Source organism: Hippopotamus amphibius, chromosome 5 (genome assembly GCF_030028045.1).
Source record: "Hippopotamus amphibius kiboko isolate mHipAmp2 chromosome 5, mHipAmp2.hap2, whole genome shotgun sequence".
In the NCBI taxonomy this organism is placed as follows: Eukaryota; Metazoa; Chordata; class Mammalia; order Artiodactyla; family Hippopotamidae; genus Hippopotamus; species Hippopotamus amphibius.
In genome coordinates this window covers 155995021-156011204 of record NC_080190.1, presented here as the reverse complement: position 1 = coordinate 156011204, position 16184 = coordinate 155995021, and the positions used below count along the sequence as shown (strand labels likewise).

At 42.1% G+C, this 16184-nt stretch overlaps 1 protein-coding gene across 1 annotated transcript in view; it reads left to right on the top strand.

The window, feature by feature from the left end:
• The window catches only part of SNTB1 (syntrophin beta 1), a 225977-nt gene that overhangs the window by 139862 nt on the left and 69931 nt on the right, over positions 1–16184 (top strand). Inside the window, exon 4 of the mRNA XM_057735334.1 lies at positions 2553–2760. Coding sequence (XP_057591317.1) covers positions 2553–2760 — 208 coding nt within the window. The remainder of the gene's footprint in view (positions 1–2552; positions 2761–16184) is intronic.

Below are 16184 nucleotides of genomic sequence, written 5' to 3'. Positions count from 1 at the left end.
GCATGAGAGTATTTTCTTCTGCGTGAGGACAAATGTCACCTAAAAAATTCCATTTCATCACAGAAAACCTTTTGCGTCTTAGCAAGGAGACTTGTTTTGCAAATTTCTTACCAAAGGAAACCCCCCCTAGAGATATTCCACTTCTTAAATCATTCTTTTTCTGTAATGTAAGTTTATGGGTAAAAAGGTGTACTCACTCTCAAAGGTTGGTTTCAAATGTAAATGAGGCCAGGTTACTTTGGGACTTCTGATTGTCCGGTGATCGGCAACATTGTTATTTTAGACTCAGGAGCTGAGTAGGACACTGTTGGGCATATTTGTTGGTGTTGATGACCTGAGACAGCTGTAGAAGGCAATGGATGCTCCCTTATTGGATGCCATCCAGTCTAAAGGAGAGCCATTGTAATCCAGTATTTAAATTCATGGTCTTTTGAGCCTTTCCAACATGGGTTGAATCCCAGTATCACCGACTTTGTGCCCTTGGGTCAATTCTTTCTCTGTCCCTCCAAACTTTAGGTTTTTTTTTTTTTTTAATCCTATTAAAAGAGATAAATAGTATCAGTCATAGGGATATTATGAAAATTACAAAAAATAATACAAAAGGATTTAAGTTTTTTCCTGACGCGTAGTAAATACTGAATGAATGTTAGCATAATTATTGAGGGACAAAAGGAAATTGACACACGGATCATTTTATTCAGTTTTGAATTTCCCGATCCCTGTATCTTTCTAAAGCAGACATGAATGAGTGAATACATGGTATGTCTCTGCTTGGATACATATATGAATGAATAAATAAAATGTATGTTTTTCTCTCTGCAATAAAAATGATCTATCTAAAAATTATAGACGTGGGGACCAGGTTAATGGTTACCAAGGATTTGGGATGGTGGAGGGGAGGAGGGCACCTGTGACTATAGGGGTGGCTGTGGGGAGAGCTTTGTCGTGATGGAGTGGTCTGTACCTTGGTTGCAGTGGTGGTTACACGAATCTACAGGTGCTAAAATGGCACAGAACTATACACTTACATCGGGGCAATGTCAGTTTCCTGATTTTGATACTGTATAATAGTTATGTAAAATGTAAACATCGGAGTGAACTGGGTAAAGGGCATGCTGGCCTCTCTGCCCTAATTTTAACAATGCTGTGTAAATCTGTAGTACTTCAAAATAAAAAGTTAAAAACAGGAACTTCTCTGGTGGTACAGTGGTTAAGAATCTGCCTGCCAATTCAGGGACATGGGTTTGATCCCCGGTCTGGGAAGATCCCACATGCCACAGAGCAACTAAGCCCGTGTGCCACAACTGCTGAGCCTGTGTGCCACAACTACTGAAGCCCCCGTGCCTAGAGCTCATGCTCCACAAGAGAAGCCACCACAATGAGAAGCCAGAGCACCACAACCAAGAGTATACCCCACTCACCACAACTAGAGAAAGCCAGCACTCAGCAACAAAGACCCAACACCGCCAAAAAATAAATATATAAATCTATTAAAGAAAAAAAAGTTAAAAACAAAAAGGGTCTGTCTAGAATTTCCTCCTTTTACTGTAATTACAGTATGCAGATCTCACTTTGAATCTCAGGTGATCCCGTTGGAGTTCTGGGACATGCTTTGGTGTCTGACTTTAAATATAACACTTTTAGTGCATCTCTCTCCCCATGGTTACCCCTTCCTCCGCCAGTTCACTCCTGCACTACACTTGTCCAAGGATTAAGGGCTAGAGGAATGTGCCACAGACAGGATCCTTAAAGAATGCAAAAGTTTGGTCCTCTTTGATGCTAAAATGTTCACAATTAACACTGAGCAGTAGGATTAAGCAAGTGAGTAAATATTTCAATCTGCTTCTCACCAGCAGCAGCTAGGATGTGAGTATATTATTAAAATCCTCTGTGGATTGAGAGGTAAGGCAAATTAACATCAGCTCACAGTCTGGAAGTCTTGATGTGCTATTACTAATAAGTCACTCCTTTGAATAACAGGAAAACCAGACATCCTTAATTCAGGTGATTGGGTGGTTGGATAGCTAGGCTCCCAGTACCTTGAGCAATGCCTGGGCACAGTCAGTGTTTGTGGATAAATGAATGAGTGAGTGATAAGGGCATTAAGGTAAACCACTCGAAATAAAGTTTAAAAGTAAGAGAAAAGAGTTCACTTGAGCTGGGAGAGGCAAAATAGGGGTAGGAGGAGGGGAAAAAGGGTTATTATGGAATTAGATGAACTCATCTGTGTGAAACTTTTGAAAATCATAAAGCATTATAGAGTTTAAACAATCTGTTATTCAATTAAAAAATAAATTAAAAAATCTTAATTAGAGATTTCCCTGGCGGTCCAGTGGTTGAGACTCCATGCTTTCACTGTAGGGGGCACGGGTTCAATCCCTCCACCACATGGAGCAGCCGAAATTTTTTTTTTTAATTAAAAAGCTAAAAAAAAATGGAAATAAAACGTGTAATAGAAAAAAACATTATTTCACCCCTGTAGCTCAGGACTTGAGGAATCACGATCTGCCAGGGAATCTTCTAACCCTTCTTTTCTCTCTTTGCTTCTCTAGGCAGCTTGAAATCCACTCTCCAGATGCTAAGCACACGGTGGTCCTGAGGAGCAAGGACTCAGGCACTGCCCAGGCCTGGTTCAGTGCCATCCATTCCAATGTCAGTGACCTGCTGACCCGAGTGATCGCCGAGGTCCGAGAGCAGCTGGGGAAGACCGGCATTGCTGGGAGCCGGGAGATCAGGCATCTTGGCTGGCTTGCAGAAAAGGTGAGGAAAATGGTCCCCCTGTCGTAGGCATGTTCCCCAGGCTTTCCCAGCACTGCAACAACTGATGCTGGGTACCTCATTCCACAGGCTGATTCTCTCACTGTGATTTCGTGTCCGCCTCCAGCACATTTGCCTTTGCATTACACAGGGGCTGTGTCTTCAGCATCTTTGATTCCCCCACAAACAGTCCAATATGTTGCAAATATGTCACTAATTGTCGCATGGATGAATGAGTGGGCAAGTGGCTGGACAGTTTGATTCTCGTGTACGTGGGAAGAACAGGGGAAATAACTCATTCTCAACAGAGCTGTTAACCTTGGGAGGTAAAGAAGTTGAAATTGTTGCTTAAAAAAGAGTTTGTGGATTTTGATGGACCTGCTTGTTAACATAGATACATTTACAAATACTAGCAATGATAACAACAGCAAGGATTTCTTAAGCAACTACTCTATGCTGACTCTTCTTATATATTATCTTTATTTGTATTCTTAAGCCAGCAGTCTCTGAATGTCATCATTTATGAGCACCTATTTTGTGCGAGGCACGGCGCTAGGCAGGAGAGGGGAGGCGTGTATAAAGATGAATAATGGCTTACTGTCTTTCCCCAGGGAGGACAGCTGCTGTGGAAAGACCTAGGGTCATGGTAACGCTGTCACTCTGATTTCTTTTCCCAAGTGATGTGATATGTTGCAGATAGCAAAACTCACTTTGCAGCAATCTCCTGGGAGTTAACCCTCCTCTTGATTTCAAAGGATTGAGCCTTTGCCATTGTCCTTACACCTGATTGCTGTTCCTTGAACTTGACCTTGAGTGCTCAGGAACACTGGGCTTTGGGGGCAGTCTGACCTCCCAGTGACTCACATTCTAATAGGCGGTAAATGGGAATAATGATTGTCACAATAACAGCTTTCCTGCCAATGAAGCATGTCATCTGAGAAGGCCCAGTCAAATGGCACTTGAAAATGATACTTGAACACAGCATTCGGCTGTTTTCCACCATTGTTCTTTGTTCGCATCAGTTCATGCGTGGGTCCCAGCCACAAAGTTCAACACAAAGTGAGTTGTTTGGTTTGGTATTGCCCCATCTCCCACAGATTTCAAAGCACTAAAGGGACAATGCAGGTGGTGGTAACACCAAGATCATAATAAAGGAAAACTACAGGTAGCCTCTCCTGACCTGATGTGTGAAGGTTCTTGATGAAAACACTGCAAATCTGGATAGTATCGTTTTAGAAGTCACAGTCTCTAACCTTCTCCACTTTTTACTCTCTCCAAATATATGTGTTTTTATTAGGAGAAGGCTCACTAGTCAGGGATCTTTCAGTTGCAAGTGACAGAAAGCTCAACTCAACTTGAGCAAAAAAGGAGACCTACTACTTCGGGTAACTACAGTGTCCAAGGGTAAGCTTCAGGCATGGTGGGATCCAGGGACTCAAATAATAATAATAGACCTGCCTCTCCATCTCTTTGCACCCTCTTCACTTTGTTGACTTATACACTAGCAAGCCCCTTTTTCCTTGGCCCAAGAGTTTGTGTGGTTTTTTGTTTGTTTGTTTTGATTTGTTTGTGTTTGTTTTTGTAGCTGGCTATCTCAGTGAATAGAAGCCTCTTTGCTCTCATAGTTCCAACAAAAGTCCTAAGATCAGCCTTATCCAAACCATGTGCCCCAATTGATAAAGGGAGGTGGTTCTCTAATGGAAAATTAGGCTGCTGTGCAAGGAAAAGACTGAATGGATTCTGGGCATGCAAAAGCAATAGACATTTGCTATAGAAGGCAAGGGGGAGGATTTGATCAGAATGGAAAATGTCCTTACTTGGTGAGGGTCTGGAGTGGAAGTGGAGATGTACTGCGTATTTTAGGATCCAGCAGGAGGTGGATGGCAAACTCCGAAGGGACGACTGAAAGGGATTTAACACAGCAATAATTTATGTTGTGGCCAAAGTAAGGGAAACCAGAAAGAGATGGAGAAGTACTCTGGAGCTCAACAGTGAGAGGTTACTACCATCCTTTAACCTGAAATGGCCAGGAAAAGGAGCAGTTACCTGAAACCAGCAAGACTTGTAGCTGTAGAAACGGGCTACCCACGAAGAGCTGTGGTCTTTGGGAGAGAAACACAACCTGTGCCAATCCCTGCCTGCCCATCTGCTGCTGCTCTCTCCCATTGGCTGAGGCTGATTGGAAGCCAGAGGCAAGGGAGCCCCACTAATGCTCTATTAAGGTCAGCCTCCCAGGGCTCCGACCAAGGCCGAAAAGGATGGAGCCTGGAGGCAAAGGGAGGCTGTTCGACGCACGCATCCCTCCACCTGGCACGTAACTGAGATGGTCTCAGCTCTAGAAGGTACTTTTCTCTCATGTCTTTTAACACCAGCTACATTTAAAACCATTACCATCTGGATAGTTGAAAAATGGTATGGTGTCATTCGTAGTGATATTGACATTTTTCCCAAAGGTTCCGTTTTCTCACTTATGAATTGTCTGCTTATGCCTTTTGCTTTTCCCAAATTATCAGTAGACACATTAAGCATTCCCATGGAGCAACCATAAAGGTGCATTAAAAAGCTTTCTGCTTTTAGAATAGTGTTGTTCTTTTGCTGTAATTTCAGATCATCATTACAGGTGTTTCTTTAAATTGTATGACACATTATGTCCATAAAATCAATCAATAGTGACTTACCATGGATAATTATCAGAAGTGAGGAGGTCTTTTATTGCCTTCATCTTCAGAATGTCTTAAAAGATTACCAAAAAAGATCAAGTTCAAGGGACAAATCCAAACTGGAATTTTTTTGAATAAATATTTAATACTGAATCCTGGTGTGAAGACATATGAGTGGTTTTTAGCAAAATGTTACAACGAATGGCAAATCCTTAATACTGTGGCTTTCTTATATTATCACAAATATCAGAGAATTCACTTGGTATTTGTAAAGATATAAAGTATGATCCTATATATATTCAGCTGTAATTTACCTTAAATTGTAATTTACCTTTGTCTTTTCCTATACTGTTAATCTTTGATTTTTTTGGATTAATAACAGTAGCTCTGGGACAAGGTGTGTACATATTATATTCAATTTCAAGTTTTTAGAACTGGCATTTACATAAACTAAAACACTATGAAGCAACAACAGTTTCCCTTCTCAAATCCTGTTCAGCGCAAATCCTAAAACTTTCTCTATACTACACAGAAGGAAAACTTTATGTTAATGTTATTCTTCACTGTGAGGTGGTCCGGGAACTAGAAGAATGGCTGCCAAGAAATGATTAGGTCTTGAGTCCATGGGGAGAGTTCAGTACACCCCAAGAGAGGAGAATGAGCGTGAGAGAAAAGCAGAGGTGATGGATTAGTTTGTAGGGAGGGCAGAACAGATGGTCTAAAGGGCAGTGGGGTCAGCCTGAAGGAAGGTGATGAGCAAATCTGGTACCTTGGATGGCACCCAATTATGGAAGAGCTTGAAAGCTGGACAGATGGTTTGAATTTGACTTGGTGGCAATAGGAGATCTTCATATAGGAAATCAGAGAGAAGGGAACGTAGAGGTGACTCCCGTGGACTGAATGTTTGTGTTCCCCCCAAATCTGTAAGTTGAAGCCCTAATGCCTAATGTGATGGAATTTGGAGGTGGGCCCTTTGGGAGGTAATGAGGTTTAGAGGAAGTCATGAGGATGAAGCTTCATGATGGGATCGGTGCCCTTATAAGGAATGAAGACACCAGAGCGCTCTCTCTCTACCATGGGAAGATACAGCAAGCAGGTAGCCTTCTCCAAGCCAGGAAGAGGGCCCTCACCAGAACCCCGTGCTGACACCCTGATCGTGGGCTTCCAGCCTCCAGAATTGTGAGATATAAATGTTTGTCCTTTAAGCCACCCAGTTTGTGGTAATGTACTACAATAGCCTGAACTAAGGCAGTGGTCTAAACCAGCCTCTGCTTTCTACAGATGAGGAAATCTGGGACCTAGAAAATGGAAAGGGTTTTATTTATGTCACTCTCTAAAACAAGACACAAGAATAACTAGAGAATGGGACAGTGCTGTGATATCATTCTCTCTTTTATTTAATTTTAAAAAGAATCCACTGCAGCTCATTCATTGCAATCAATTTAATTATTTCCTTGAACTCTGGCAGCCATTCTCTGAACTGTCTACAGAATCAAGGTCAGCCCTGCAGTGGCCTTTGAGTGGGGCTGTTTTCCTTGTCTCCTTGATGTCCTTGGTCCTGTGAATGACACCACAGGGACAGGTCCTGTGCTGCTTTCCCCCGTGAGTGCCCTCACCTGTAGATGGGCCAGGTGCACCAATAGAAAGTCTTTCCCATGATCATCTTAATCTCAAACCCTTGAACTCCTTGCAAGCCCCAATTGCCCCAAAAGGGTCCACAAATGCTCATGCTGACCCTGAACTATAAAATGCATTATGCCCCCAATTTTTTCAATCACTGTTCTTTGGTTGTTAATCTTTTTATAGTTATTGTTGAGGTGTTTTCAATGGTCTGATTTCAGACAAGAGAAAAATAAAGAGAAAATAAAATAATGAATAGTAAAGAAAATAAATAAAAATAATGAGAACCTACCCTATAGCACAGGGAACTCTACTTGGTGCCCTGTGGTGACCTAAATGGGAGGGAAATCCAAAAAAGAGGGGATATATGTATACGTATGGCTGATTTGCTCTGTTGTACAGCAGAAACTGACACAGCAGTGTAAAAAAAACTATACTCAAAAAAAAAAAAAGATTTAGAAAAAAAGGAAGAAAAATAAAGAGAAAAAAATAAAGTTCTGACTCTCTCGCTACTTAAAAAAATAATAATAAACAGGCAGATGGCAGAATTGTTAAATTCTGTTTTGTGCTCAGTTTATAGGGTATTGTCTCTGCTTTACCTTGTTATCTCAGTTTGCAAACTCTTGTCAAATTGAAAACACAAAAACACAACACAATTAAAAAAAAAAAAGAACCCATTTGGGAGCTCTGAGATGTGAGTTCAGTTCTCAGCTTTCCTCATTTCCACCAAAGTTTCTTTCAAATGGACATGTTTACAGAGCTGCGCTTCCCCAGGGCATTGTTGGAAGAGAGGAAGTTGGTAATTAGTATTTATTATGTGCCTAGTCTGTCTCAGGCAATGTGCTTTAAATAATCCCCGTCCTAGGAGGCAACCTTGGAGAATTTAAGAAATTTTCCTAAGATCACTCCTCTAGTACATGGCACAGCCAGAGTTTGAACCCCTCTTTCTAACTCCACAGTCCAGAACTTCCGACCAAGCTGAGCTAATAAGGGACCCAGGGAATAAGTGTCCATATGAGTGAGACCCCCCCCAGAACCCAGTGTCAGAGCACCACTGCATACCAGAAGCACAGTTTCAGAACTAAGAGATATCAGAATAACTCAAATCCTTCATTTGCTTTTATGAAAATAAGGGATGTCTTTGTCAGTTCGGGCTCTCACCAGGTACCATAGACTGAGTAGTTTATAAACAACAGAGATTTATTTCTCACAGTTCTGGAGGCTGGAAGTCCAAGATCAGAGTACCAGCATGGTCGAGTTCTGGTGAAAGCCCTCTTGCTCATTTATAGATAGTCCTTTCTGTATCCTCACGTGGCAGAGAGAGAGAAAGGGCTAGCTCTTTTCTTACTTTTTTTTATTTTTTATTTTTTATTTATTGGCTGCGTTGGGTCGGGCTTTCTCTAGTTGTGGAGAGCGGGGGCTACTCTTTGTTCTGGTGCTGGGCTTCTCATTGTGGTGGCTTCTCTTGTTTCGGAGCCTGGGCTCTAGACATGTGGGCTTCAGTAGTTGTGGCACATGGGCTCAATAGTTGTAGCTCACGGGCTCTAGAGTGCAGGCTCAGTAGCTGTGGTGCACAGGCTTAGTTGCTCTGAGGCATGTGGGATCTTCCCAGACCAGGGTTTGAACCCGTGTCCCCTGAATTGGCAGGTGGATTCTTAACCACTGTGCCACCAGGGAAATCCCTAGCTCTCCTTATAAGGACACTAATCCTATCATGGGGGCTCCACCTTCATGACCTAATCACCTCATGAAGGCCCCACCTCCTGATACCATCACATTAGGGCTTCAACATATACATTTGAGGGAGACACAAACATTCAGTCTGCAGCAGAGGGAATTTACGTACCACAACAGAGCAACACTTACTAAAATCTTTTCTCTCCTGTCCAGAAAGACTGAAATTATCTTTGATAAGATAGTTAGGGAAACAGTAAAATACACACACACACAACACACAAATATAATTTGTGTACACACACACAGCATTGGCCTTGCTTTGCATGTTTCCCATGTCTATGATTTTTAATTGTCATGGCTTAAATAATCCCAGTCTCTCAACAGCATGGTTCAGATTTCAGTTACCATGGCATATATTAACTGTAAATAAGTTTAGAAAGTACACAATTTGCTGCTAGGTTTCCATTCCACAGATCACTGTGTACATAGCTGATGTGCATCACAATTGCAACCAGTCACATCACTTATTTCACAATCTGTCCTGATTGGTCGCAGCGTACCTGTTAGTTCACACACAGACAGCAAGGTGAGTAGTTGTGTTTTCTCCTTGTCTCCTAGGGGTAAATCTATATGACATTTACAGAAACGGAAAATAGAAAGGGGGAGTGAAGGTAAACTTGTAAACGTAGATGAAGAGAGTAGCTGTGAAGAAAAGATGAAGATGACCTAGAAGAAGTGATGCCAGTGGAAAATTTCACATTAACAGAGCTCTCAGAGATGTTTCACATCACTGAAGGTTCCAAGTATAAAAAGTTGCTAGCTGATCCAGACTTAGGAAGGAGATGGAAAAGGAGAAATTATGATAAATTAGCCGCCTTCTGGCCCCATGCTCCCCCCATCAAAAAAAAAATAAAGGAGAATGATGACTTGTCAAGGCATAGAAAGGATGCTCACGTCTCATAAGTTATGTGATGAGAAGAAAGCAACAAGCACTGTTTAAACTATTCTTAATAAGTTTTTGACAAAGAAATAAAGCACTGTAATCCCCAACGTTTCTAATGTTTTAAATTAAAGATTATTTAGTAAATATTAGTTTTATTATTTTTTCATTTCCGTATGCATTTATAACTGACAGGAAGACAATTTTAATGTTTTAATAACATTTTTGAAAGTCCATAGAACAATGCCAGTTTTTCCAACTGATTATTGAGATCATTGAGTATGATTTTAGCTTGTCCAGTCATTTTTAGTATCCAGCACCACTGTGTAAGGGCAGGTCTCTCTCTATCTCTGTCTCTCTGTCTCTCTCTCTTTCTCTCCATTTATCCATCTCTTCCTATATCTATCTATACATTAATTCATCTACCTATCTTATCCATTCCTACCTATCCATCCATCCATCTGTATCCTTATTCATCTCTCCCTGTCTATTTCTATTGATACTTCTCTATCCACTCATCCATCTCTCTCTCTGTCTCTATCTGTTCTGTCTCTATCCATCATCATATTTTTCTGCATTATTGCTTAATTCATTAGACCAACATTAATTTTCAGTTCCAACAATAGCAATCTATTCACCCCCCCCCCCAAAATTCCAGGTGAAATATAACAGTAATTTCATTCTCTAGCTACATTGCCCAACTATATTAGAAGACTCTCAAATGTAAATGTACTTTTACTCAGCCCTGGCCTGAGTAAAACAGGCTGCTGGTAATCAAGGTCTTACAATGTAATTAATGGAATGATATTTCTGGAGCCTCTAAATATATTAGCTCCACCATCTGCCTAAAAAATCACCTAAGTAGGAATTTCCTACAACTTCTTCCAGGGAGAAAATAGTCTCTGACCTGAGGGAACTCCCGTCTGATAAATGGAAATAGAACTCCTGCCCAGGCTATCCCTGACTTGCATCATCCGTAAATCAAGACTGTTTGTTATGCTAGGAAACACAGTTAATGCAATTAAGTGCTAACAGGCCTGATGTGTTGCTTTAAAAGGCAGTCAGCAAGTTCCCACGTGAATGACCTCTGAGATGGAGCAAGACAGGAAAACCTGGCAAGAGCTTGGTTATCTTTCTGTTTTACTGGAAGTGTTTAAAGTAAATGTGCCAGTGTGAATGTGATTCAAATTGCCCCCACCTTCCATTTGCTCAAATAAAAATCAAAGACTTAAATTTAGGATGGATGCTGGGGTGGGGGCAGAGGCAGCATGATAAAAGCATGAAAATATGCCCACTTTTATACATGACTTCACACTGCAATTTCGTCATGTCATTCTCCCGGAGGTGGCAACATCAGCGCTGCCTGTGTAAGAGAGTAGGGGGCATGTACGTTTAGTTCTGGTTGGCCGATTCGCACAAATTCACAGGGACCTGATTCCGTCTCTTTGGAGAGGCTCGTGAGACTTGAGATGGAAAGCTCCCTGTGCCTGGTTGTATGGCTAGCAGACTCTGCTAAACGTTGTTTTATCTTATTAAGCATTGCAGATTTTTCTTCCTTTATGAAATAGGTAATACCTTGATGAATGTCTTTGGAAGCTGAATCTGAGATGGAGACTCTTGAGGAGTGATTACTGAGGGAGGACTCTGTTATAACTGAGGCATGTTCAACATTTTCAGAGTTGGAGCAAAAATCATCTTGAACCGGAAGTGGTTAGGAGCTTGGGGAAAGGCTTATATAGAGAAAGTGTGGAAGCAGAGTGAAGAAATGATCCATCAGCTATAGCTTAAAGCCTCGTTGGCTGTGATTGGTTGTCCTTAGGTTTCGATTTCATAACCTTGAGGCATTTCAGGCTTAGATTAATCACATAAGCCCTCTAAGCGTTAGATCCATCTTAGTCTAATGGCCTCCTTGTTTAATTAATTTAAAAACTCTCAAGAGAAGCCTGTAAGGAAGTGAGTGAAGCAGCCTAGACAGGGGAGGAAGCTAAGTGTGGATGTAGTGATGTTGTAGGTTTCAGGCGAGTCCCTGGGACTGGCCGCCAAGTGAGGGTCCTTGGCTTCACACGTGAAGGAGTTCAAGAGCAAGCCAAAGTAGAGTGAAAGCAGATTTATTCAGGGAGATACACACTCCACAGACCGAGTGTGGGCCATCTCAGAAGACGAGAGGCCCCAGGGTATGGGGTTATTAGCTTTTGTGGGCTGGGTGATTTCATAGGCTAATGATTGGGAGGATTATTCCAGCTGTTTTGGGGAAGCAGTAGGGATTTCAAGGACTTGGATCACCACCCACTTTTTGGCCTTTTATGGTCAGCCTAGGAACTGTCATGGCACCTGTACGTCATTTAGCATACGCTAATGTGTTACAATGAGTGTGTAATGAGGCTTACGGTCTACTGGAAGTAACATTGTCCACCATCTTGGACTGATTTGGATCTAACCAGTTTCTGTCGTGTCCTCAACGGCTGTGTCTTTCTTTTAAAGGTTGTGCTCTGCCCCCTTCCTGTCTCAGTGTGAGCTGACACCTAGCCTCAGCCCATCCCACAGGGTGCTCGGCAGCATGGCTGGCAGCACAGAGCTGTCTCCCACCTTGAGCCAAGGGCCCTGGGATTTTATCCCCCCATATAAGTCAGCCACGGGCTGTGGGCTACTCTGGAGGTCACAGGAAGCCACTTCTGTCAGCCAAGGGCAATTCTCTAGAGAAGGCAAAGGGTCCCGCTGTGAGCAGTCAACGTTCACATCAGGGGACGGTTGGATGCACCAACCTACTAAAGGGAATTTTGGCGGAGGACCAGCAATATCCACTATAATCACTGGTGTGTCCACATGGGGGAAAAAATTCCAACAGATGTACATGCACCTTGAAGTAGCAGACAGGGAAAAACAGTAGCCAGTTCTGGGACATGCTGAATGTTGTCGCCACTACCTAGAAGTTTACTTTTGTTTACAACTGTATTCAAATTCTAGTAACTCACCCTGGCATTTTCTCCCTCCTTCCTCCTTCACACCATGGAATAATTATTTTTTAATGCTTTGAAATTCCCAAATGTCATTTTCAGAGTCCCTTTGCATCCTTACATTTTTGGCTTGGGCTTTTTATTACTTCTAACAGGACTAGGCTGTGATTTTGCAAATGCGTGCAAATTAACATTTCATTTTCCATCTTGAAACTCCTTCAAATTGGTATTTTCAGGTTTTATAAGCTGAATCAGTTCCCAGGTTTACCAGGTGGGTAAATTGAAAGTTCTTTATTGATTTTATTTAGAATTAGAGCTAGAAATATAGGTGAATCTAGAGTTCTAGAATCTGATTTAAGAACATCCCTATCTACATATGGTTTGCATGAAGTTAAAAGCGAGGGTCTAAAGAACTGCCCCCACTCACTTCCCTTGCTTCATGATTCTGGGAGAGGCCCTAAAATATTCCTTGATCTGTTTATGCCCTGCAAGTTGTAACCTTGCAGGGAAAAGAGGTGATTTCTTATTTAGGTCTGTAGTGCCAGTGTCTAGCCAGTGTCTGGGACATAGTAGGTGGTCAGTCTATGTTTGTCAAATATATGAGGCAGTAGACCAGTGGTACCAGCCAGAACATGTATTCCCAGTCGCCAGTAGACACTGCTACACATTCTCTCTGGGAATAAAGTACAATTTCACATGATGTGTTCAGAGTGGTCAGGTCCAGGCGCCTGACCCTCACTTCTGTATTCTAAACAATCATCATTTCACATGGGAACTCTCAGGCCATAAACTTGGTATAACTTAGGGATTTCCTTACTTGAAAATGTCAGGCTTCTTAATTTTGAGTGAGAGGCAGGTGTGATGCTCTTTGAGTGGCCGTACTTTACTTTTGTGAATTTATCATCCTTCTTAATGAAAAGAACACTAGATTGGAAATCAGAATTTGAAAGCTCTAAACTCAGGTTGCCTGTTGCGCTCTTGCCCCCCAAGGAATAATGCAACTCAGACACATACTTTACTTATTCCATGAGCTTTCAGAACCATAGAATCTTATAGAGATTTAGAGCTCAAAGGTACAAAAAAGTTACAGAGTATGAATTGGTAGTTTTAAGTTACTCGACCATAATCATGCAGCTAGTTTGCATTAGGTGTGAGTCTAAAACTCACTCTGATTTTCAGTCTAGGGCATAATTCACTCCACCTGGGTGCATCTCACTATCACGTAAAGCACTATAAGAACTATTCAGAATCACACAAATACATGATCCTTTCATAAGCTATTTCTCCCTTGGGGATATGGGGGATTGCTGGTCTAGAACTTTGGTGAGATCAAAGGTAGGGACAGCGATGGGGGTATCTTCTAGAGTGTGAGAGTCAAAGAGTGGAAAAGATCTCTGAGGAAATGAGAAGAGAGAATGAAAGTGAAACCTTGGGGAGCATCAGGAGGAGGAAGAAGATGTAATGAGAGTTGGTTTCTGGTCATGATGATGCACTGGCCACAGCCTTTCTTGCCCCCAGTAGCATTGACACGTTCCTCTTGTCCTGGAAGACTTCTAAAATAGCACTGAGAATGCTTATTGTTGCCAAACGACAATTTGTCCAGCAACTTTATTGTGGCTCACAGAACATCTGTCTGTATAGTTTATCTACCTCTCCACCTCCCCATCCCTGAATCTTTGTTCTCTATTCTCTGCTCTGCATACAGATGGACTGAGTCTCACATGAACTATAATCTGTCTGATTCTTCTCAGTTGCAGGTTTCCTAGATTCTTTATTATACATCCTTCTCCCTAGTTAGTTGTCTACCTGCAGGGCTGCTTTCTGCTCATTAACACCTCCAGTAATGGGTGTGAAAGAGGGAGAAATGCAAATCAACTGAATTGGATTCTTGCCAGAAGCCTTGGGCAAAAGTGTGTCGGGGGTAGAGTGGGATGGGGGGACACCGTCAGTGAGGATGGAACATGTAAGCACGGTTGTGTTTCACAAAGACTGCAGATAAGCATCTATCTTTATGTATCCGGATCTCCCAACACAGACACACAAGATACACTAAGACAACCTGAAGTCAACAGTGTCAGAGCTCAAGACACGAAATGATCTCCTGTGTATGTGCGTGTGTGTGTCTGTGTGTGTATGTGTATACACAATGCACGATTTAATTGCGTGTATCTTATGCAATTAAAATGCTTCAGGTAGCAAGTATTTTGGCTCAGGTGAATTTGGGAAACCTAGAAATGAGGTTGGAGTCAAATCCAATAAGAACCAATTAAACGAATATGTAGGAAGCAGGGAAGGATGTGGGGGTTGGGATACAGCATCACGTACAAGAAGGAGCATGGGCTTTGGATGGAGACCTACCTGGATTTTCATCCCTACTTTGTTACCTATTAATTGCATGACTTAAGGCAAGTTTCTTAAAGTCATTGAACCTCAGTTTTTGTGTCTCTAAAAAAAGAGACATTAGTACCTACCCCGGAAGAGAATTTATATGGTTTAAACGAAAAATTTTATATACAGTGTCTGGCACCAGGCCTGGCACATAGCCTCCGCTAAATTTGATGCAGCATAATGAAGGCAGCCAGCTCTCTAGCTGCACATCTGATTGGAAAGGTAACACTCTCTTCTAAGGAATTTTTATTTATTTATTTATTGGCTACATTGGGTCTTCGTTGGCTGCACAGGGGCTTTCTCTAGTTGTGGAGAGCAGGGGCTACTCTTCATTGTGGTGTGTGGGCTCCTCATTTTTGGTGGCTTCTCTTGTTGCAGAGCATGGGCTGTAGGTGCACAAGCTTCAGTAGTTGCGGCACGTGGGCTCAATAGTTGTAGCTCGAGGGCTCTAGAGCACAGGCTCAGTAGTTGTGGCACACGGGCTTGGTTGCTCCGAGGCATGTGTGATCTTCCTGGAGCAGGGATGGAACCCATGTCCCCTGCATTGGCAGGCAGATTCTTAACCACTGAACCACCTAGGAAGTCCCTTCTGAGGAATATTTTTAAAGTGGACTTTGTAGAGAGGCCTTTATAAATCCCCAAATTTGTAAATGCTACTGAAATATATGTACATACTTGTGTCTATTAAATGCAGTGAAAAGGATTTGCACTGGTCCTTTCACCAAAATATTGCCTTACTGTATGGCTCAGAGGTACCAGATGAATAGTCTATTCTTTCACTTATCCCAAACTTCTATTTTCTGGCAAAGAACTAACACTTACCTAGAGCTTCCATCATCAGTAGAGTTTGGTTTTTAGGCCATTTTCCAAGAAGAAACTAAGTAGGGTGTACTGTGTGGAGTGTGTTTCTCTAATGGCTTCATGGGAGGGGAGAGGAGCCCAGCCACAAGCCATGTGGATGCGTCCGTGGAGGGCAGTCAGCTGGCTTCCTCTGGGACTGTGTCAACCCACACTTTCAGAACTGACTCCTGGCAAAATTACAAGTGATTATCAGTCATCAGCATTGAGGGTCATGCAGAGTAACAATTGTGTTAATCCATGTACGTGGTAAGAGAAAAACTGAATCCAAATGTATACCCAACGAGCATGCTGCCAAAATTAGGGAGGGGGAAGGAACAGTATGAATTG